We start from the raw sequence: 24,630 nt of genomic DNA on the forward strand, positions 1-24,630 counted from the left end.
CACGCTCGCTTGCGCGCGAACAGGAGCGTGCCGCCCTGCCAGGCCGTCCCACACGGCGCCCCGCGCTCCCCAGAGCAGTTTCACGAGCACTCCCCGAGCCAGCATCCCCGGGAGACGCGCTGGCAGTTTGAAACCCAGCGGAACTCCCTCCGCAGCGCTCCGCCACCGCCGCAGCCCCCACAGAACGCGGGGCATCCCACATCCGCCGCCCGCCGGGCGGTCCCGCGAGCACAGGCGGCAGGCGGCAGCTCAGCTCAGCTCAGCTCAGCTCAGCTCGCGCGGCCGCGTCCAAGGCCGGGCACTGCAGGAGCCCCGCAGGGCCCCACCCGCCCCACAGCGCCTCCGCCCCGCCTCCCGGGGACGGCCTGAGGGAGCCGCGGCCCCGCCCCGCCCCCTCCCGCTCCCGCCACGCGCGGCCGGCAGGCATGATCACTTCCGGTGGGTTAGAGGGCGGCGCGAGGACGGCGGGAGGGGACGCGTGGGGGGCGCGCTCCGGCGGGGCTGGGCCTGTAGGGACGAGGCGGTGCCTGCGGGGCCGGGGCGGCGCCCGCCGCATCCTCGGGCCGCCCCGCCGCGCTTCCGGGCGTCTCCGCCCCAGCATGCAGTGCGAGCGGATGTGCCGCCATCTTTAGGCTACCTCTCTGCCGTGTATTGACAATAACAAGCCCCGGGCCGGGCCGCCCGCCCCAGGCAGCGTCAGCAGCAGGCAGAGAGGGGCAGGGGGCAAGCGGAGCGGAGCTGGGCCGCGGGGGAAGGAACAGACCAGGCAGCGGAGAGGGAGAGGGAGGTTTGAGGGGCTGGAGGCCCGGCGTGAGGAGCTGCGCTCAGCCCTCCCCGGGGCTGCTCGGCGGAGAGGAGGCGGGGGAGCACGAGACAGAGCTCGGGGTGCAGGCGGCCCGGGGGAGGTGGGGGTGCCGGAGAGAAGGACCGGGAGAAGACGGTGGGCGGCAAGAGACAGGAGTGGAGACACTCCCCTGAGAAGGGAGTGCCGGCAGGAAAACGGAGGCAAACTGCGTGGAGAAGCGAAGCGATAAAGGAAGGGGCGAGAGGGGAGACCAGGCCATCGCTCCGAGGAAGAAGGCGAAGGAGGGGGAACTCGGAAGGATTCAGCTGATAAGAGGAGGAGTTAAAAGACTCCTTGAAGAGACACTGGAGACTGACCCTAAAACTCTCTCTCCCTCTTTGTCAACTCACAAAGATTTGATGCCCCTCAGCCTGTTCACTTCTGTGTGTTCATGTTTCCCACAGGTTTCTCTTCCCCCAACCCCCCAGCTGCAGCTCAGGAGGTCAGACCTGCCACTGATGGTAATAGCAGCAGCAGCTCCTCCTGCAAGAAGAGAAAGTTAAATAACAGTAGCAACAGCAACTCTGAAAGAGAAGAATTTGATTCCATTTCCTCCTGCTCCTCTTCTCCTTCCAAAACCAACTCCTCCTCATCTTCCACCGTCATCACCACCTCCTCGTGCTCCTCCTCAGGGGTTGCTTCCTCCAACCATCACCTCCAGAAGAAGCTGCGCTTTGAGGACTCCTTGGATTTTATTGGACTCGATGTGAAGATGGCTGAAGAGTCTTCTTCCTCCTCCTCTCCTGCTGCCTCTTCTCAACAGCAGCACCAACAGCAGCTCAAAAATAAAAGCCTTTTAATTTCTTCAGTGGCTGTAGGGCACCATGCAAATGGCCTGACCAAAGCTGCCTCCTCTACCGTTTCCAGTTTTGCCAACAGTAAACCTGGCTCCGCTAAGAAATTAGTAATCAAGAACTTTAAAGGTAACAGGCCATAATTCCTTACTACCCATGCAGAGCTGCCGCTCAGTTCTCTGTTCTCTGTTTTGTTTTCAACGTGAAAACCGGTTGGCTTTCCAATAGCTCTGGGTTTTACAGGAAATTCTTTTCTGTGGTAAACATTTCTAATCTTATGTGAAGGGGGCAATAATATTTATCATGCATACTTGCCCAGTCATGAACTCATCCTGAGCTAGTCTTCCCAGTTTGGGATTATTTTTCAGGCTGCTTTCACACTGTTGTGGAGAAGGCCTTAGCCTGCATGTTAAACAAAATATTTTACTACATAAGAGTGTAAATTGCTTTTGTTAAACTTCTAACGTTTTATGGCCCTTTTTTAAAATTGGATCTGAATCTATGTCTTGCCCATATCCATTTTGTTTGTTTGTAGGTTATTCTGCCTGTGCTTACTTTTAAAATACTGAAACTAAGGTGATTATCAGGCTATTATGGCAGATTTCCTTTCTGCTTCCCCTACTTACATTCAAAGTAGGTAGCTCAGATTTTTGCTGGATGCTTTCCACACAATATCCTTGCTTAAGCTCTTATTGTTTATCTTTTTAATGTCTTTTCTCTCTCTGAATGTGCTCAAGTTTACATTATGTTATAGTTTCCCAACAAACGTGTTTGAGTGTTGTTACTTGAGACCAGCTGAAGCAGGGAGATGAAACTTTCTGCTGCAGTGCTGCATAATATTCTAGTAAACAAAATTACAGTAGGTGTAGACAGCTTAGCTAAAACTCTGTAGTCTTTATCCTATAAAGATGGGTAAACTGTGAGAAGTTCTTGTTTCTTTCCTGCCTCTTGCAATCTTTTTACAATAGTCTGATTAAAAACAACTCAAGAAAGAAACTTCTTTTTTCTCATGTGTTTGAGTGTAGGGGTAGAGGGGCTTAAAGATACTAAGATTAAAACTAATTTTGAAATATACAACTGATGCAAATGTGCTGTAGCAATATCCCAGGAGGTAAGGATTAGGATCATTTTACTCACTGTAGTGTTCCAGTGTAACTTTTTGTTTTGAGGGCCTTGTAATCCTCAAGAATCTTCTCCACCCATTTCCCCTGGTCACATTGTCTTTGTTTAGTTTGGCTGTTTGAAAATTTATACTTGTGATGCAGAATGGTGAAAAAGAAATGTCACTCTTCTGCTGCATGTACCCTGTTGTTATCCTTAAGGAAGTCAACCTTTTCTGTTCAAAAGACCAGCTAAACGTCATAGATCACATGATGCTGCGATCCTTGTTTCTTAGGAATTGGTATTCTAGTTGCTCGCTTTAAAAGGATGTCTTGAGGCGTTGCCAGCTTTGCTTTTTACTTATTCTCGGATGCTAAACTGAACAATAATCTTGGCATGCTTTTATCTGTCATAGCAATAACATCCTTTACAACTTCCCAAAACCTCAAATCTTGGTATTTACTGCTGAGTAGCATACTCATTTCTTTCTAGTGAAAGTGGTCAAGTCCTGCTTATATGAGTTGTCCTTATAGATTCTTACAGCACAGCAATGTTGAGATATTGCCAGTACTGTAGGGAAATGTATGGGGAAAAACAAAAAGAGAGAAGTGGTGTTGTTTTGCTTTTATTATTTTTTTTCAAGAGAAATCAAAAAGCTTTTTTTTTTTTTAACCTTTGGGTTTGCAGAAGTCCATTTAAATAGAGCACATACTCTGGATCAGTTCCACTTGTCGGTGGCATGAATGTGCATGCGGCTTCCTAATGTTTCTCCTCCTGTTTCCATTTGAGAATTTGTGTATCACAACAAAAAGGGTTGTTTTAACTAGCTTGAGAACGCAATTTAAAAATAGTTATGGTTTTCTGGGTGTGTGACTTGGCTAATCTTTCTCAACCTTTTTTTTTAAATGGGAGAAACTTAATGGAAAGCGTTAAATCTGCAAAGCTTGAGGTGTATGAACATTAAAAGAGGGCTTACCTCACAAATATTCACTGGCCAAACCCATGAGATGTATAAATTGGTTAGTTCAAAATTGGAAGGTTTTCCTTGTGACTACAAATCCTTACTTTATTATAAAGTATTTCCATGCACGTGTCTTGGGGTTTCTTTCCAAGTGCTAATACAGAGTAGAATTAATGAACTTAATAAAAATCTATACACAGCTGTTAATCCATCATTTTCAGCTTTTATGTTCAGTTTTTTACTCCTATCTGTGCTACTCTTGTACGAAATGAAGACCTGCATTATGAAGATGCAGGTCTGTTTTGCTGGTTTTTAGGGTTTCTACCTGTTAAGCTGCTCACATATGACACATTGTGATTTTTATTTTTTAATGAATCACACGTACTATTTGGGCTACTGATGTTGTGATGTGTATGTGAAGAGTAATGCTGAGTTTTTACGATGTGATATTGTTTCAAATGTAAGGTACTGCTTTTACACTAATGTGTAAATACAACCTAGAGCATCAGTCTGTCTTCTCTGAGCTATGCCTTTCTGTAAAAGGTAAAATGTTTTACTCTTACTTAATACTTTCTCAAATTCTGTAAAATAATTTCTTTTCAAGATAAACCCAAATTGCCTGAAAACTACACAGATGAAACCTGGCAAAAACTGAAAGAGGCTGTAGAAGCTATCCAGAACAGCACTTCAATTAAATACAATTTAGAGGAGCTCTATCAGGTAAGCGCTTTAAGTGCAAGCGGTGGGATGGGGTGTTGGTGACTTGTGTTTTTCATTTAAAGCAATTTTGAGACGATGTTAGGAATATATTTTGTGTTATATTCTCACTTGAAATTTTTTCATAGAACAGTTTCTTGAATCTGAAATTGATCAATACAAATCTCAGGAGACTTAACTTTGAACAAAGTATTTTTACTTGCCACAACATAATCCAAGGTGCGGTATCCCTTGCAACAGTTGACAAGAAATAAGTCAAGGAGCTGTATTCCCTTTACTGTTTGAGGGCTTATGGTGTGTAGATGCTAAAGGAGAAATGTTAGGTAAGAAAAAGATATAATCCTTTGTCTCAAGACTGTATCTGTGATTGAGGGTTATAACTAATTCATTTAAACACTGAAACTTTTCATTTGCCTCTTAAAAAGTAAATAGAATACCATTGTATTATTTTGATTTGATTGCAGTTGCTTATCATTGAGCATTATGTCTTAATTGAGAATTAAAATTCATTTAATTCCAGCAACATCTTTGATTGCTTTGCCCTAAACATTTTAGGAAGTGATCACATGCAAACTGCATTTCCTAACGTGTTTTTCTGTAAACTCAACTTCTGCTTTTTCAGCTTTCTCTTCACCTGCCCCATATTAACATCCTTGTGGTTTTAATGGCATAGTAGCCATGCTGCTCTAGCTGGGTATAAGGAAGCACTCTAATTACTCCTAAAGTTTTTATTACCTCGTTGGTTGGTTTCTCTGTGTGTATATGTAAATCCTTCTCTCTGTCTGTTTTTAGTGTATCTTCTTCCCCATTCCCTCCCCTTTTCAAAAAAGAAAAAAAAGTCCCATTTGCTTATGCTTAATTTCTGTGAAAAGTTAGGGAGAAAAGTTTTGTTTGCACAAGGTTTGGGGTCAGATTTAGGGAAAGATAAATTTCCATTCCTTGTAGAACCTGTAACCTCACTGATCGAGTTCCTTGATCCAGTGCGTTTTTGAGGTTACAATTCTTTATAATGTTCAGTTAATTTAAAAATAGCTTTTTCTAACAGTTGGTCAAGATGATATATGCTATTGTGAAAGTAACTACAGTATTGTTAATTCTGCAAAACCTGGTGAAACTAATAAATTACAATACACTATATTGGCTGGTATTTTAAATAACTCACTAAACAGCAGAGCAAATAACAGTTAACGAAGTTCTTGAGGATGTTCAAGATTGTTTAAAGATACAAAGTTGTATTGAAAACCTTGCCTCTGCTACAAAATTACCACTGAAATTTCTGTTCAGTTTTACCGCAGCCTTGCTTTTTAGTGGTGTTTATGCTCAGAAAACAAAAGGGTAAGAGTTTTCTTCTAAATCTGTGTTAACATTATAATAATGTAGCTAGGTTTTAAAAGAACAGAGTGCAATCTAGTATGAAATCTTTGAAATCTTTGTATTCTTTTTATAAATCTAATAATGTCTTCATTTAAAAATAAGAATAGCAAACAGTGTTTTTAAACACTTACTTAACCAATGTCATTTCTGAACAGCTGTTTGGTAAATGGATCTGGTTCCAAATATGCCTTGGCAGACACCATTATCCAAGCACAGAAGGGAATTGCAAAATAACCTGCAAAAGTTCTTGCTGCACACCTCAAAATAACATAATTGATAATTGAGTTAAATTTGAATTTGGTTTAACTGTTGTCTGTGTTGAAAAACCTTGCTGAATAAACATTTTGAGGCTTTATTTCTTTGTGGGCCATAACTTTATTACTTATGTTGTTCCTCACCCACTCCAGCGAGAAAAACAATACACATCTGTGAGCAGCTGAAGTGCTACAGAATTGACAGCTTCTTTATCAAAACAAGTTTCCTTCTTGTAGTACCAGGAAGAAGTCATCTAGGTCTTTGGTACTAGATCCATTGTTAATTTTCTTTTTTTAATCAGTCACAGATTTAAGCACTTCTGGGAAGTTCATCAGAGCCCTTTCCAGTGTTTCTCTAACAGAGACACAGGCGTGGATGCTGCAATTAAAAATAAAATGTGTTACACAAAGGAAGTACAACACTTTGCTTTTAGGTGTTCTGACCATCCTTAGGACACCGACGCCCTGGCCAAAAGTTATATTCCACTAATTCTGAACAAAGCAGTTTTTTGAACTGTAGCTCCTAAAGTTACCAGGACTTTTCTCTATATAATACAACTATTGTTTTGTAGCACCAGTAGTTAAATTTGGTGCACATAACATTGCAATACTGTTTTGCTCCACAGAGCAAATCTTAAAGTTTTGTTTGTGTCCTTGGAAAGCTTGCCCTCTTAAAAATCAATATAATGATGCCAGTAAGTTGAGCAGAATGAACAAACTAAAACATCTTCACAGTAGTTTTCAATGAGGATGCAGAAGCTTTGTACCTGTTGTTCAAGCACTCAGATTCTAGCACCTACTTGGTGTTTAACATCTCTGAGTTTCTGATACACAGGTGCAAAAGCACAGCTTTACGTGAGCACTATATTAAAAATAAGTGTAAACTGACATATGTGTGTTTTTCCATCTATGGCACAAAGCCGAATTTCTCTAAGGATTTGTAGCAGCCTGGTTAAATAGCACTTGTGTTGATAGCAGCAGTTCTGCAAATGTTCATTTGAGATGGGGGAGCTGACCAGTAGTTTTTGCTGGTGACATACAGCTAAATGGCTGCTGGTGTGTCAGGCTGCTAGTTAGAAGTGAGGCTACGTGCGATCATGCAGGTAACTAACAAGTCAACAGCATTTGTCTTTCCAGTTATGTTTCTTCTCCAAAATAAGTGGGAGAAGTCTGTTTATTGCACTTACTAGAGGTCTAATCAGCCTCTCTAAACTTGGTGTTCAAAGAACCATGAAGTAAATTTTCCTCCTATTGCATATTTGTATTTGTTTGGGTTTTCTTAAGTGTTAAGGCTGGGAGTTGAATTTTACTGCAATTTCCATCTATTAAGATCTCTATACTTTCATGTCTGTGTATGGTGACAATCAATTTCTGGCTTTCCTAATCGTGATTCAGATGTCACATGCCTGGTTTGTATTTGTGTAGGTCAGTGTTCAGAGATGCTGCTTTAGCATTAATTGGTGTACTCACTCTCTTGCTGTACCTGTCTTTTTACGACAATAAGCTTATGCAGGTTTAGTTTTCTCTTTTGGTTGTGTTGGCTGGGGTTTTGTTTTGATTCAAACTCTGTCATAGAGCCCACATTACCTGTAGTGCACTTGCAAGCAAGCCGGTGCTTCCACCCCATGAACGATGACTGGTTTAGCTGTTTTGGTTACTGCTGTGCTTGCAGTGGTGGCTGTTAACTGTGAGAAGCTAATGGCTTCTATGTGCACTGTCAGGAAGTATTTGGGGATGCGGGGGACTTCTTTGTAATGGAATAGGGATGCACTGTACACATCTGAACTGTTTTGACTGCCTGGCTGCCCACGGTTGCTGGGTAGCAAACTTGATTTTCCAATACTTTGTTCCTATGAGTTGGTTGTACTGGCAACTAAAGCACTTTCCATTAAGAAAACAAATAAGATCAGGAAGCATTGGTTAAAAGCAGTACATATTTTTCCTCTCTTGCTTCTACAGATGTTTTCCAGAATATACACGTGTTGTGACTTTGTCTCTCAAGGAGTTAGAATTGCTCGGTTTCTTGCAAATCTGGGCAATAGGCGTACATTTTGGAAAAGTCTTCATTGTGCTTGTGGACTATAGAATGCGTGTTTCCGTGATCAGTCTCCTAAGACAAGTCCTCATTAAACTTCTCTCTTCTTGCTATGAAGCACAGGCACAAATCTTGTAGTACTTGATTGTGATCTAGAAAGCTTGCAGCTCTAAACACCTGGAATGTAGTTACACTACCAAAAATTGTTCAGGATTCAAACAAAATACAGCCAAGGGGTAAATGGACGCACACTCTTAATTTTGTGGGTAAGGGGAATTTTAATCAAGGAAAGGACAAGCAGTATTGTTTTTTTAACCAATATTGGTGTGACTTGCAGAGCACGGCAGCTGATAAAATGAGGACCTTAGTGTCTGCTTTGAAGCATGAAACCCAGCAAGCTGTTGGTACTAAACCGTCATCCTTGTTCTTTGTGTTCCTTATTAGTTATCGATACTCCAACTGAAATTAATAAGTCCTCATGTTCTGAGCTGTTCAGGGCATGGCTCTCATATTGCTGTTACAGTGTCATGTCTCTTTTTTGCATGCAGCTGTTAAGTGTTACAATTAAAAGCTGGTAACTTTTGAATGAGAAGCAGAAGAATTCTATGTCTCTCTTTGCTTGTAAAACCATGTCAGACTATAATCAGACTGCTTAGTGTCTGTTTCTCTTTACTTCAGGCTGTTGAAAACCTCTGCTCCTACAAGATTTCTGCAAACTTGTACAAGCAGTTGAGACAGATTTGTGAAGACCATATTAAAGCACAAATTCACCAATTCAGAGAATATCCTTTTTATTAAGCTGTTGACAAGCCAGAATGTTTTTACCTGCCAGTGTGTGGCAATGGATGTCTTTCACTAGTTTGTGACAGTAGGCCATGGCGATTTGAATTCCTTTTTTTTGCATAATTGTCTCTGTTTCCGTTTTTTTGGGACCTCACAAAGAACACTGCTAGTTCCTTTATCTGTAATCATGTGATAACTTCGTGAGAAAATGTTCTTGGTATTTATGACACGTTTTGACATCTTAGAGAAGCTCATAATATAAGGCTTAAAAATGGCTGTGGTGACTGCATCACGTACCAAACCTGCCATGCTTGGGTAAACAGAAAAAATTTGGAACTAGTTCCTTTTTTTCTGTTTGGAAAAATGCTAGTGGTCTGGAAATGTACAATGGTACCAGTTCTGAGGATCAAAATGGTGGATCTAGAAAAGTTTTGAGTTGCATCAGAATGAGATCTTGTAAAGTGGATGTTAATTATTACCAGAATTACCCTGTGAACTGAGTACAAGTCAAAATTTGCAAACAAAGTTTTTCTCTTAACATGAGCTGAAATAACAGAATCTATGTAGTGGCAGACTGTTAGACATATTGTGAATTGTTGGGTTTTGAGGTTTGCTTGTTTCCCATGCAAGCCGCTGCCAGGATGGATCATTGGACAAAGCATTCAGAAGTGTATTTCCTTTTTTTTAAATAGTTCATTGTTTTGGTTTGTTGTTATTAAGAACACTTTGTTTACACCAGGACCCTCATTAAAAGTAAACAAGTTGGAAGAAATTAAGTGGTCCTGTTTGGGAGTAGGTGAGTTTGTTGTGCTGTATGTTAAGTGTCTTTTAAATAAAACAAAATGCTGGTTCATTTCGCTACTAATGCTGCCTGTTAATCATAATTTTCTTAATGATTTCTTCATGGATTCGTTGGATAGTGTTCTTTTTCTAAAGAAAATAGACAAATGCTGGCAAGATCACTGCAGACAAATGGTAAGTATTTTTTTTTCCTTTTAAAGAAAAGCAGTTCACTAGTCCAGCTGATACTTTACTTAATTCTGTTCCTTTACAAACACACTGTGCTTCTGAAATGTTGCCTTAAATTTAATAAGGCTTCTTTGTGAAATATATCTGTATTTAATATGTTAGAAATTAATCCTTGAAAATAATGTAGTATATTTTTTTAACACATTGGTCTGGCCTTGGGGCTGGGTGGGGGTACACCACTTCTGAACAGTTGTTTTTATGCAACCTTTTTTTTGTTCATACCTGTTATGAAAGGAGCTATTTTTTTTCCTAGAGAAAAATGCTAAATGTTGACTGATAAGCTCACCAAAATTGGAGGAGTGTTTTAAATAAATAACAAAGCACTGCCTAAAGCCTGTCACGGGGATTTTTTTTTGTTGTTGTTGAGCATAATTTGTTTTGCTCTTCAGATTCAAGAGTAAAATGATTGTGGCTTTTTTTCTTCTTCTCATACCAGATTATGATTAGAAGTATCTTTTTGTTCTTGGATCGAACTTACGTACTTCAGAATTCAATGCTGCCATCTATTTGGTAAGGGCACAAAGGATAAAATTGTGAGGGGACTATTTAAATTATCCCATGGTATCTTATTAGCTGCGTTCTAGTGACCTGTAAATTACATGGTGAATACGTACCTTCTTATTGCAAGGGGAGGTCACATTTTTAATAAACTTACCATGAATTGTGGGATTCTTCTAGAACTGTGATAGCAAATCTTAGCTAAATATATATCAGCCTCCACTTACACAGTAAAAGGAGAGGACATGCTCAACAACTGAAGTGCCAGGGTTTGGGTTGTCTAGTTATTGCCTTTAGTAATGTAAAAGTAACGTGCGTAGTATTTGAAGTTCTTTGAACGTTTTTGAAAGGGAAAAATTACCTAAAAATAAGAGCAGGTGGTTTTCTTACAAACACAACCCCTCCCTCCCCAGCCTGATTTTAGTAATTAGCAAATGCCCTACAGTGCCTTTGCCGTACAACATTTGGCTCTTCACTGGGTGCTAAGCTATCTGGATTACTTTGCCACAGAGATCCTTCTCTTTCAAATAACTGAGATTTTCTGAGGTCTGCCTTGTCACTTAGATTAGTAAGTGATGGACTAAAAGGAATATTGTACAACAGTTTAAACTTGAAATTGGCGCCCAGAATGGCATTCTCCTTTCCTAGTTGAAAGCTATTGTTTATTTAGTTTTAATTATCCTGTCAAGTGAAAAGTACTGCAAAAGTTAGGGGGTTATTTAGAAAAAAAGTGTTGGTCTTTAAAATCTGTAACTTAAAGTTGGTGCTTTGTTATGGGTTATTTTAGTATGTATGTGTTTGTTCATCGTGAGTTATTTGGGGACAAAGGAGTGAGGAATTCAGAGAATGCAAGTAATTTATTTGGCTCTGTTTGATCCAGATCAAATTTTATTAATATATGGGGCTTACTCTTATGCAATATGTTAAAAAGCTTTTATTTTTCTTTTTAGGGATATGGGGCTAGAATTGTTCAGAACCCATATAATAAGTGATCAGAAGGTTCAGAACAAAACTATTGATGGCATTCTTCTACTGATTGAGAGGGAAAGAAATGGTGAGGCTATTGATAGGAGCTTATTGCGAAGCCTTTTAAGCATGCTTTCTGACTTGCAGGTGAGTAAGCTCATTTCAGCTTTCAACCAATAAACCAGCTTATTCTTATTTAGTGCTCTCTAAGCTTTACCCTGAATTGTTGTTGTTATTTCCCTAGATTTATCAAGATTCTTTCGAACATAGATTCTTGGAAGAGACTAACCGCTTGTATGCAGCAGAGGGCCAGAGGCTTATGCAGGAAAGAGAGGTGTTTTGAATTTTCAATTATTTTCTTATGCCTAATGATGGAACACTTATCAAGGAGAGGAACTATTCTATTGCATTAAATAGTGTACTGGGCAATAATGTGCCTTGTATGTTTTATAGTACTCTGAGAAAGCAAATTCAAATGAGGATTCCTTCATTCACAGTGTAATGATTTGTGCTTTAAACTGGAGTTGCTGTAGTTGTAAACCAGCATTGTCATTTTTTTTCTCTTTTGATTATTAAAACATGAAAAGCTACTCTGGTATTTTCAGGTTCCAGAATATCTTCACCATGTCAACAAGCGCTTGGAAGAAGAAGCAGACAGGATAATCACTTACTTAGATCAGAGTACACAGTAAGTGTAATCTCTCTTTGCTTTGTATCTTTAGTGGTTTGGCTCTTTTGTTGAGAGCCATCTAATAGCTACAGTTTATTTTAGTTATTAAACAATCATCAAATGCTTCTCGTTTCCCAAAATTCCTTGGTTGTGATGAAGTACTGTCTTGGTTTACACAGCTGATAGCCTTTTTTTGTAAGTCACTACTTTGACATAAACATTGTTGGGCATCTCTGTTTAGAAATACAGGCTGCCACTTTCCATCCAAACATCTTCCTGAAATGCAATTAATCAGCTGTCATACTACCTGGGAAAAAAATAGAACCAAGGATAGAGAATTCTCAAGTAAAAGACTCCTAATGTTTACATAAGAATATTTACATATTCTTAATGGGATGTGGAAAATTGACTAATTTTACTCTTCAGTCTTTTCTACTTAGAGTCAGGATTTCCACAAAATCTGGTCAAAAAAAGGAGGAAAAAAGGACAAATGTGTATACTCATTTTACATCTTTGGCCACAGATAGTTAGAGCACTCCCAGTGCTGATTGTAGTTAGTGTAATCTCAAAATAATTAAAACTATCAATACTGGAAAAAGGAAAAGTAATTCTAAACATTTTTTCTATAGGAAGCCACTAATTGCAACTGTAGAAAAGCAACTTCTAGGTGAACATTTAACAGCCATTCTTCAGAAAGGTAATCTTCCTTCTTTATAGAAATGTTTCTAATTACTGCTTTGGGGCTTTCAATTCCTCTGCTGAAAAAGGAAGTGACAGATTCAGGTGCTGGGGGATGACACAAGCTACATCATTCTTTAATGCCCTTTGCTACTCAGTTCATGAAATAGCACAGACCATTTTGCGAGAGGGCAAGTACCATTCTCCTTGTCAGAGGTAAGGAGCCACAGTGGTGTTTTCAGATACATAACAAAGCAAAATGAAAACTAGAATAGGGGACTCTTCTGTTCCACGTGATGAGTAGCATTTTGAAGACCTTAGAGGTAAGGGAAAAAGCCTTTGAATTCTGGCTGCACCAGAAAAGATAAACACTGTTTGCTTGCTGTTTGTAAAATAAAGCTGGCTTTTTTATTTAAAAATAAAAAGTGAAATTTGAGCAGTGATGTACACTAACCTCAGCTCTTCAACAGTCTCTGTGGAGTTAGTGACCATTTGTTACTCTGAGGGATAGTCTGGAGATAAATATGGGTGTAGCAAAAGTTGGATAATCAAATGATCAAATTATCTGTTTCATCCACAATCTGGCTAGTATGTGAGCATTGTCCTGCACATCTGGAACAGACTGTTTATTGAGAGGAGGTTTGCGATATTTACCCATCTACTTTTTAGAACCTTGCTCTAGAGTGTCAGGCCTTCTGCCAGGAAGTTTTTTTGTTTGTTTGTTTGTTTTAAAAAAAAAAAAAAAAGGAAGGTGAAGATATTTCTTGAAGTTGCTTGCCTTCAAACATCTGTAAAATGCATTTTTTTCAGCTGGATTGAGACTTAGAGCTCTGTATTGCCAAGGGGCCTTTGCTTCTGATCAGTAGAGCATAGACCTCTCAGAATTTTAGGGCAGAGTAGAGCAGAAGTAAGCAAAGGTGTTGTGATTAATATGTTATGTAAAGTAGCCTAAGAACCAGTCCAGATAGCTCTTTTACATTTCACTGGATTTCTGTTAAATGGGAGTAGCTTTCCAATTTAAAAAAAAAAAAAGGGAAAAAAAAAAAAACACAACCTAACAGATCGATAAGAAATGCTTGTATTGAAGAGGTCCCTTACTGTAGTAATATGCTGTGCTCTCTGGGGATCACTGTTTTCAATTTTTATTGAAATTCTCTCATTTGCAGGTTTAAACCACCTTCTTGATGAAAATCGAATTCAAGACCTGTCTCTTCTGTATCAGTTATTTAGTCGTGTGAGAGGTGGAGTGCAAGTTCTCTTACAACACTGGATTGAGTACATAAAGGTACCATTTCTAGAATTATGGTGTTGATGGGGTTTTATAAACAGATATTTGTCATCTCTAAAAACTATTGCATGTTTGTAAGAAATAATATTTGCTTATAAGCATCTAATGAACAGCCTTTGAAACTCTACTGGGAAAAGTACAGTAACTGTTCAGGTCTTCTTGAAGAATATAGTAAATTGTTCAACTGTATTATTGAATTTCAAATAAACTTGGATTTACCTTGTTTATAGGCAGTTGTGGGAGACAAGTATATTTTTTCCAATATGTGTTTTGATAATGCCAAAACGTTTCTATCATCTCCCTTCTGAAATTTCTTGTCAGAAAAAAGTTCTAAATTTTGTTTATCTTTTGATAGTTTGGTTTTGAATCAACGTATGGTCTGAGAATGTTGATATATAATTCCTTTATAATGCTGTTACTTCTATTGTGTTAGTGGAACTAATAGGAATATCAAAACCAAAGCATTACAAAGATAACTTAAGTTTTAAAAGTGTTTTCATTTGAATTCATTGTTCAGACTAATTGAAAGACGTGTTTTATTTTTCAGGCATTTGGTAGCACAATAGTAATTAATCCAGAAAAAGACAAAACCATGGTCCAAGAACTGCTTGATTTTAAAGATAAAGTTGACCATATTATTGATGTTTGCTTTCTCAAGAATGAGAAGTTTGTAAATGCCATGAAAGAAGCCTTTGAAACATTCATTAATAAAAGACCAAATAAGCCAGCTGAACTCATAGGTATTTTCATTTGGTCTCTTCCTATGTGAGAATTTGGGGGGGGGGGGGGGCGGGAAATGAGGGGGTGCTGATGCAGCTTAAACAGATCTGGTGTGATACGGAATTGTGTGCTGAGATACGACATCTTCAAATTGTGGTATCCCCTGTGCCTTATTATGCAGTTGATTTAAACAATTTAGATTTTAACAATAAAAAGATTTTAACAATATGGATTTAAAAACAAGTAAATTTTTGTTTCCATTGTGATACTAGGTATATGATAAACTTGTTATCCCTTAACATTCTTTTAGCTAAATATGTAGATTCAAAGCTCCGTGCAGGCAACAAAGAAGCTACTGATGAAGAACTTGAAAAAATGCTGGATAAAATTATGATCATATTTAGATTCATATATGGTAAGTGATGTTTTTGTGTGTGGATACAGTTGTTTAATCAGCAACATAAAAATACTTTGAATTCATTTTTGCAATCTTTCTACATTTTTAAGCATTCATTCTCTCATGCAGTTTGCTGGTGCAGTGCTGTTTAACTAGTATTTGTTAAAATGCCTGTAATGGGACCTGCCTCCAACTCTGCTTAAATCTTAACATGAAGGTCCTTGCTAGCCTTATTAAATTTTGAATTGGGCCCCATAATATCAGTAATGTTTAAAGCTCATAATGGCTTGTGATCACTGTCAAATCTAATCTCTTACAGGAAAAGATGTGTTTGAGGCCTTTTATAAAAAAGATCTAGCGAAGAGGCTATTAGTTGGGAAGAGTGCATCAGTCGATGCTGAAAAATCTATGCTTTCCAAACTCAAACATGGTAAATATCTTTCTTTTCCATCTTCCTTTTGAAAACTCTAATTTTAATGAGACCTTCCGGAAGTGCTGTTCGTATTTCATGCCTTACGTGAGGCCAAAAATCTTTGCATGCAATTCTTGAATGACTGGTGTTTTGGGGGGAGAATCGTTTGCTTTTATTTGAGTAACTATAGCAGAAATAGCCAAAACCCAGCAGTTTAAAGTTCACTGTACCTCGTGGCCTGTGGGATAGAGTTGGTGTTCCTTGCAGAATAAGTCAGTGATGTGTTCAGAGAACTTGAGGGTGACTCTTCCTCTTGCAATTTACTCTGTATTAGGTCTGGACCATGAAGCTGCCAGCTAGCAGTTTTGTAGTCTGGTCTTCATTGCTTCATAGTACAGCTCCTTTGGGTGGTAGGATAAGATTTTTAGAGCTCAGTGTTGTTCCACCATCGAGAGAGGGTTTGGCAGGCAGCTCATTAAGATTAAGATCAAAGTCTGAGTGACAAGCTGCCTGTGGATTCCTAGGAAGAATAGTCATGTCCGCATGGGGGAAAAAAATAGGTTGCAAAATAGCTGCCACATTAAGAACACTTTTCCCTTTTCATTTATAACCTTACTATGTTTCATAATTAAGTGCAGGTCTTTATTTGCTGAACGTTTACTGAAATAGGTGGTCTTGCTTCAGAGTGCTTTCTAATACTTACAATAAATACTTTTTGCTGTTGATCTCTTTTTAAAGAATGAAATTTTCTTTTTTATAGAATGTGGAGCTGCTTTCACGAGCAAACTTGAAGGAATGTTTAAAGATATGGAGCTTTCAAAAGACATAATGATACAATTTAAACAGGTAATGCTGGAAAGCCTGCCATGGCTCCTTCACTTACTTGGTTTGTGAATGAGTTATTTTCAAAAAGGCTAATAAGAGAGTGCAGGATGTCTTTAGTAAACATTTATAATTGTAATTTATTTAAACTCCTTTTGAATTATTATGGTTGTCTGTAATGTTCTTTCACTACAGAGAAAAGGGCTTTGTTAGTGATCCCTTTCAAAGGGAATGGGCAAAAGTCCCCACTGAAAATCAGTGAGAGTTGTTTTCTTAAATTGTTTCTCTATTTTAGAAAAAAATGCTGCATTTATTAGTTGTTTTCCTGGAAACAGAGGATTTAAACAAAAAATAAAAAAGAAAACAATAAAAGGAGAATTGTAAACTTCTAAAACATTTCAACAGCAGTTAGTAGCTCTGTATTCTGATGGGACTGGCTCATAAGTTTAGTCATTTAGGCAAGTAACTATGCTTCTCAGACAATGGTTTTGGACATCAATTGCAGCAGTCCTGTAACTTTTTGACTACAGGTGAAGTGCAGCTTAATTTCTTCAATTGATGTATCTTACATGAATTGTGATGTGAAGATGTATGTAGTTATAAGTACATCCAGTTATAGAATATAACTATGTACATCTTCACATCAGCTTCCCAAAGCACTTCTTTTGCTTTTTTCTTCCTGAAAAACACCTTTTAAAACGTCTGAAAGTGGTTTTTCTTATCCTAATTTTTCTTGTATGTAGCTCACATTTTACATAACAAAGGCATCACAAGGTTACTTGCATTCTGTGCTCTAATGTCTGCTCCAGGTAGCTTTTCACTTCTACCTGAAATGTGTTTAATAAACACTCATGTATTTCAATTTTTCTTTCTGCAGTATATGCAAAATCAGAATGTACCTGGCAACATTGAACTAACAGTGAATATCTTGACTATGGGTTATTGGCCAACTTATGTGCCTATGGAGGTCCACCTGCCCCCAGAGGTAATGAATAGAGAGTCATGTTATACCAAATAGCAGCCTAACAGTAATGCATCTTGATATCAACTGCAACTTGGTTTTATCATCAACTGCTACGTAGTTTGATTGTGGAGTACAGAGGGATGCTTTTAAAGTAGAAATTGTGTATTAGTATGTGCTTTTTTCGTTTTTCTTCCATTTTTAGATGGTAAAACTGCAGGAGATTTTCAAGACCTTTTATTTAGGAAAACACAGTGGTAGGAAACTTCAGTGGCAATCAACACTAGGTCATTGTGTACTAAAAGCTGAATTTAAAGAGGTGAGTCTCGTAGTTTCTCTTATTTGTGTTTGACAGTTCCAAAATGTCAGTTTTAGAGAGCTTCTATTTCCCTTCAGTATTTCTTCATGGTCATGAATATATTTCAAGACAATTTATCTTGGAATCCAGGAATGTTACTAGTTGTATTTTTCGTAACAATGTTAATGATAAAACAGGAAATATCAAACTTATTGCAAAGATCCTATGGTTATTGCAAAGATCCTATGGTTGCTGATGCTGGGTTTTTAACTAATGCATGTGTTACACTTTAGATTAGAGGTCTTTCTAACCATGATTCTAAGCACTTAATGGATTTGAATTTGTCTCAAGTAGATGTATACCTTAGCAAATTTGGTATTTGGTAGTCTAACCTTCTAACCTCTAGTTTATTCTGCATTTCACAGTAAAAACAAAAGGCGACCAGTAGTTTTTGTTCTTTTATTCATTAGGGAATATAAAGGAGCAACTGCATCCTTTAAGTGAAATAAATGATATAGAATTGACATAGAACAGTGACTTGATTGTTTTTTCTCGACCAAAAAAACACCCTACTGATGTCTGTTGTTTTCCCTGTGACAGGGCAAAAAAGAACTTCAGGTCTCCTTGTTCCAGACACTTGTGCTGCTCATGTTTAATGAAGGAGAGGAGTTCAGTTTAGAGGAGATAAAGCAAGCCACTGGGATAGGTTGGTGTTGAAAACAACTGAGTACTTCCAAGTGTTCTTGACTAAAAATACTAAACAACTTGTTTCTGCTATAGAGGATGGAGAGCTGAGAAGGACACTTCAGTCTCTGGCTTGTGGCAAAGCCAGAGTACTGACTAAAAGCCCCAAAGGAAAAGATGTGGAAGACGGTGATAAATTCACATGCAATGATGATTTCAGACATAAGCTCTTCAGGATAAAAATCAACCAAATTCAGATGAAAGAAACGGTATTCTTGTTGTTGTTAGTTCTTGTTTTGTTTTTAATGCTCTGAGGTTTTGATTCTTGGTTAGATACCTTGTTGCCTGCCCACTTACAAGTTTTTTTCCCTCTCAGTTGTAATGTACACGCTGGTATCTGTGTGAAACATGCATGTATATTTTAGATGTTAGCACAAACATAACAATGAGGATTTAAGTGTGAGCTTCCAGACTAACTTATATACCAATGATGCTCTATAAATGAGGTTGATTAGCAAAAGTTCCAATTAGTAACTGTTCTTTTTCACCCTTAATCATTCTCTAGGGCTTTACTGATTTGTGAACATAGAAACTAATTCAGTGAATTTACCATCCCTTGTGCAAGTTCTTCTTAAGAGCAGAGTTTTGTCTTTAAAGTATTTATGTCAAATATATGACAGTAAACCTTTGAGTGTCATAAACTAAGAATTGTGCTAGATATGAAGATGAATTAATTCAACAGTTCCAGTATTCTCTTTAAAACTCTTTTAAATGGGTTCATCAGGTAGAGGAACAAGCAAGCACTACAGAGAGAGTATTCCAGGACCGGCAATACCAGATTGACGCTGCAATTGTACGAATCATGAAGATGCGCAAAACGTTGAGTCATAACTTGCTTGTGTCAGAGGTCTACAACCAGCTTAAATTCCCAGTAAAGGTGTAGTACTGATTTTTTTCTTCTAAAAATGTGTTACTACCTGTTATGTTCCCTGGCCTGTCCTCAGTTAAACAGTGTTTCTCTAAAACGTGCCTTTTTTTAACTGTTAGGAGAGACAAATACTGAATTTCAGAAATTTCTTAAAGTGCCAGTTGCATTCATTTATCTGAATATTGCCTCTGGCTTCTGGTAAGTTGATAAAACATATTAAAAATGGTTCTCAGAACTGTGAGTTTACTGGTACTAATTGGAAGCTAAGCTGTCTTTGTTTACACACGGATGTTCATGCATTGCTTGTGTCTTCTGGCAATGCAGTTCTGGGATGAGAGAAAAATGGTTCAGATATGCAGAAGTGTTCTTGATTCTTAACTTTATTTGGTTGATAACATTTAATAAATTAGTAGCCAATAAATGTACAATGTTTTTTCTAGACAGATTATATTAGTTGATATATACAAGTATCTGTGGAATGAAAATTAGGTATTGGTGAATGTCTCAAAACTAAAGCAGCCCACAGTTGCAAAATATGAATGATAGCTTATTGTGTACAAATGCCAAATGGATTTTCAAATAGACAGTGATGTATCTGTTTGAGTTTGAATATACAGTGCATTCTATCAATGGGAATTTAAAATTAAAGTTATTGCCATATTACTCTGTTAACATGTTAAGCTACTGCAGGCCTGTAAGTTTTACATAAACTGTAGCTGAGCTTGCTTTTCCTCACTCTTCTGTCTTGAGACGTTTTATATAAGTTCTTCACTGAACAAAGTCATAGGGCACCCAAACTCTTGCAAAACTTATTTGCATCAAAATAAAATGAAACTTACGCCATCTAGATAAAAGTCACAAATAAAACTGCTTTGGTATGAAATGTATGAATTGCAGTTGTTCATAGTAGCGTTCAGTTTAAATAGCAGTAGATATCTTTCCCTGCTGTAAAAAGACTATGCTTAGCTGCAAGTAACAAGCTAATTCTGTAACTTTCTCTTCAGTCAATTATACACCGAAAATTTAAGGATCTTTAATGCTCTAAGGGATTTAAGTGATGTTTCCTTAGTCATCTTGAACAGTATGAATATTTGTCTTAAATAGAAAGAATTAGAGAAACACTGACCACAAAATCATAATGCTGACATCTGCTTTATTTTACAGCCTGCTGACCTTAAGAAGAGAATAGAATCCTTAATTGACAGGGACTACATGGAAAGAGATAAAGAAAACCCAAATCAATACAACTATATTGCATAAACATATGTTGGCCTTTGTTTTACTGCACACTTGGTGTCATACGCAATTGCCAGTGGATAAACTAGCCTGTTGATCCCATTAATTGACTTTTTATACTACCGATGACTGAATGAAAACAGTGTAATGGAGAAGTATAGTAGAGTGGACGACTTCTTTCAGTGGTTAACATGCCCATTTAAAGAGTACTATTTACATTTTAAGAAGAATGCTGTTGAACTCTTTGCATGTTATTTAGTAAGATGTGCAGAAAGCTACAAGAAGGTATCTGGTCTTCATAATTCCATTTGTCTCTGGGTCTGAAGAGGAGTCCCTTGATAAGACAGATGTCTGTCACACCTTTAAATGGAAAAAGAAGGTTAGTTAATGTAAGAAAATAGCCTTTAAAATGCTTAAACTGCATGCAAACTTTTTATTTACTGTACAGAATGCATTTCAGTTAACAACATACCATTGATCTGGTTGATACCCACACCTGGATTTCCCTCGAGGGAGGGGAAATAGGGAATAAGCCAACCTATGCTTATTGCTGATCTAGTGGAATATATTCTTGGTTGCAATTAAGATAAAAATGATACCAATATAAAATGATGTATAAAGTTTGCAGTGTGGGCATATATATTATATATACAAATACCATTCTTAAATAACCGCTACAACAAAACAAGTTCAGGTTTATATTTAAATGGCTTGCCTGTAAGACTTGGTGTTCACCTTCGGGAATTTTAAGCATAAAACAGCCATAATGGAAACAAAAGTGACAGTTTTTACTAGTCATGAGTAGGAGGCCTTCACCTCTTGGCAGCAATACTCTACAAAAGAGAATCTATTTAAAGGTATTTATGAAAAGCCACACTGTTCTTGTGGTACAGCTGTAAGAACAAAAGTTACAAACTAATTTTAATGTGTTTTGCTTTGCAACATTCTGAACTTGAACAAACCTCAAGGTTTAGACAGGGCACTTACAAGACTGCCCTGCTTTGGATTGCTTTAACTTAAAGCTTTAAGAACTCAGCCCTAGATGTGGCAGGCCTCCTAGAAACCAGAAGCCTACCTCTCACATAGAAAGATAGTTAAGTATTGTTACGAGGCATCTAAAACATGTTCATAGATGACCAGAAAGCATTCTTTGCATCTTGATAAGACATGGGAGAATTAAGTCACTTGAATGTAGAGCTTTTCTCAACAGAATGCATTTTTATTGCTATAGCAGTATATGCCAGGAATACATGGGGAAAAAAAAAGTGTCAGCAGAAAAGGTAACTCATCCACATAACAGTTCTTCCTTACCCAGCCAAGCTTTAGACCTACAGTCAGCTGTGTTGCAAAGTACAGTGAAAAACCTCATCCTCTTTCAGGCACTGATAGTCCTGGTAAAATACCAGATATTTCTTGAAAGCAAGATGTTACTTTTTTTAGTGACAGTGTAACTTAGCTATCTAGGATCTATAACTTTTTATCACTGTGATACCACATTCAGGGGTGTGTATGTGTGAGAAGAGGGAGTGCGTGCGTGTCTGTTTTGCATCTGACACATCCCATCCTTGCTGCTTTTTTGGTCCATTGTTTAGTTCCATGTTTTCTCCAGCTGTTTTGCTCAAGCTCAAAAAGTATGCAGTCCTCAGTTGACAGATGAAGCAGATGATTGTTTTTTTCTCCTACTAAGTTGTTTGCTGTCACTCTCCACTGTTATACAGCTCCTTATATGATCTGCAGAAAATCTACCTTATCTTCTGACGCTATTGCAGCATAACTTCTGGTAGGCATCCAGGACCACACTTGCCTCTGTAAGAAACGCTAATACAATTATTCGGTAAGCAACTTGAAGATTGCTCCAGCAAACAGAGGCAAATCTTTAAGTATTAGTTCAAATATAACATGCTTTCCTCCCCAGTGGATGTCTAACCCCCCCCCCACACACACACAAAAAAAAAAACAAACACAAAACTTCTGCATTTTCCATTCAGTGTTTCTTTTTCTTGTATGTGTTTTGTATCTTTAGCCAATAAAATATTCCTTTTAAAAAGGTGTTTGGAGAAGGAGCATAAAACTTCTCTCTTTGGGAGGCAGGAGATGATTAAATCAACATTGAACTGGTTCCATTCAATCGGAACCAAATCAAACACCACCACGTTAAAAACATCTGCTCTGGTAAAATCCTCCCTCATCAGACAAGTGCGTTGCATTCAGTCAAACCAACCAGAAAGGTACAAAGGCTTATTTAATTTTTATCCTATCCTTTTCAGTAACTTAAATGCAAAAATTAGTACATAGAAAAATGTCCGTGACTCTCATGAGACTTCCATGATCTGAGGCAGACCCTGAGTGGCAACCTAGTTAAAGCAACCCGAAGAATAGATTTTGAGAATACTGGCTAGGCTGAGCGAAGGGGTGAGAGAGGGGAGGGGAGAAGGCTTCTCATTCTTGGATCTTCATGGCTTTTCCCCAAGAACTTGTTCATCTCTTCTGTTAAGGTCTCACTCATTCCTGATAAATGACAAAGCTGCAGCCAAGATTTCTTGTCCAGACGTATAATTCTACAACTTCTTGCTGGGATCATGTGCCTGCCTATTGAGCCATATATATCTCTATATGAAAAAAAAAAAAAATAGGAGTGGGCTTGGACCACAATTCATCTGGCTATAATGCAGCTTGTCTGTTTGGCCACACATTTTTAATCTTGACTCTTGCATGCAGTTTATAGCACCTTGTTCATAAGAAATTGCAGTTTATTCTTAGAAATATATATTTTAGTTTTTTTAATCTTTATACCCATAAATGGACTATTTTTTGTCTTGGCTGGTTTAAAAAGTGACCATTTTGTTTAAATGCTGTAATTGCAAATGTGTTGTAAACATTGTTTTGTTCTATAGTTTACACAAAGGTGCCAAAGTAAATAGTTAATAAAAAAAAAAAAAAAAAGAAAAACTAGCAAATTAAGTTGCTTTAGCTGTGCTTCATATTTTGGTCTCTGCTCTCAGTCAGACTTTTGTTTTTTCCTAAGCATATCATTTGCCCTAATGTCTTTGTCTTTTTTTTTTTTTAAAGAAACAAAAGTGTATCTAATGAAATGTTCAGATACCACTTTGTTTTTTTAGTGATTTCATACAGTAGGAATAATACTTTCTTTGAAAAGTTACACTAAAATTGTAAGAGTACAGCAGCATTCAAAAATGTAATATACTTTTTGTATAACAGTTCTTCAGAATATGTCTGGAGTGGGGGAAAAAAAAACTAACCCTGTTACTTTTCAGAAGCCTCTTCACTCGGCTACCAGAACTAAAAAAAAAAGTGCTTTTTCACTGCATCAAAAAGTTATAGTTTATGCAGACTTGCAAACAGGGCATGTGTCGTCATTGCATCCTTCGATGCAAAAAGCAGCAAAACCTTTTTAATGTTTCATAACAAGTCTGATATGAGTACAGAGAGTCTTTCTTAAAGTTGGTAAATAATGTAAATACATGTCCTTTCAGAGAGTGAGTCTGTTATCTAGGTATTTTGTGTCATTTAATAAATATTAAACAGTTTTGTGTTGATAAACTTGTGTAAAATGCCTTCTTACTCAAATTTCTGTACGTTGGGCTTACTAATATTTCTGGCTTCTTTAAAATCTTTAGCTTGTGCTTTGATAGCAAAATACCTGTTTGCTATTTAAATATAATAATGAGTAGTTCCGTTTTCATTCAGTCATTAAAATCCCTTGAGTTTTCTAACCCAGAAATGGTACAAAAACACCAAATGTGGTGGTCTGTTGCTAGTAGAGGAGGCTACTCTCCTGGTGTATGTCTGGCCTTAAAGGTGAGAGCACTATTCCTGGTCTCCCAGTGCATTTAGTGATTTTTTTCTAATGGTTCTGGCACAGTCATTGGAGTACAAAGGCCAGGGCTTGTCTAGGTGGTGATGGCTGATTGGGCCAGCTCCTATTTTTTCTTCAGCTATTTGGAATTGTGAGACTGAATCTGAGCAGAATTTGCTGGGAATATCTTCAGCCCAGCCTCTCATAATGCAGGTGCTCTGGGGACTGGTGGGGAGATGCGAGGTGGTTTTGCTTTGGGAGCATTTGAGAGGTGGTTTGAAAGCACAGATAACTACAGAAGTGATGATTCTTCCAAGCAGTTCTCTTGAAGGTCTCCCTGCATGTACTGTAGGGAGGCTGACC

General features: G+C 38.0%; 1 protein-coding gene across 1 annotated transcript; it reads left to right on the forward strand.

Moving 5' to 3' along the window:
- The first annotated feature begins 497 nt into the window (after positions 1-497).
- On the forward strand, positions 498-24,011 carry CUL4B (cullin 4B). Its single transcript, XM_068697312.1, has 20 exons — positions 498-1,767; positions 4,305-4,420; positions 8,759-8,862; positions 9,769-9,838; positions 10,329-10,402; positions 11,341-11,503; positions 11,601-11,690; positions 11,962-12,044; positions 12,656-12,723; positions 13,871-13,989; positions 14,540-14,732; positions 15,023-15,127; positions 15,429-15,539; positions 16,282-16,367; positions 17,221-17,328; positions 17,510-17,623; positions 18,203-18,308; positions 18,383-18,555; positions 19,071-19,223; positions 20,379-24,011. Exons 1-20 carry the CDS (start codon positions 1,236-1,238, stop codon positions 20,472-20,474), a joined length of 2,664 nt encoding a protein of 887 aa, XP_068553413.1. The 5' UTR covers positions 498-1,235; the 3' UTR covers positions 20,475-24,011.
- The last annotated feature ends 619 nt before the right edge of the window (positions 24,012-24,630 follow it).

This window comes from Anas acuta, chromosome 13 (genome assembly GCF_963932015.1).
Source record: "Anas acuta chromosome 13, bAnaAcu1.1, whole genome shotgun sequence".
NCBI classification, from domain to species: domain Eukaryota; kingdom Metazoa; phylum Chordata; class Aves; order Anseriformes; family Anatidae; genus Anas; species Anas acuta.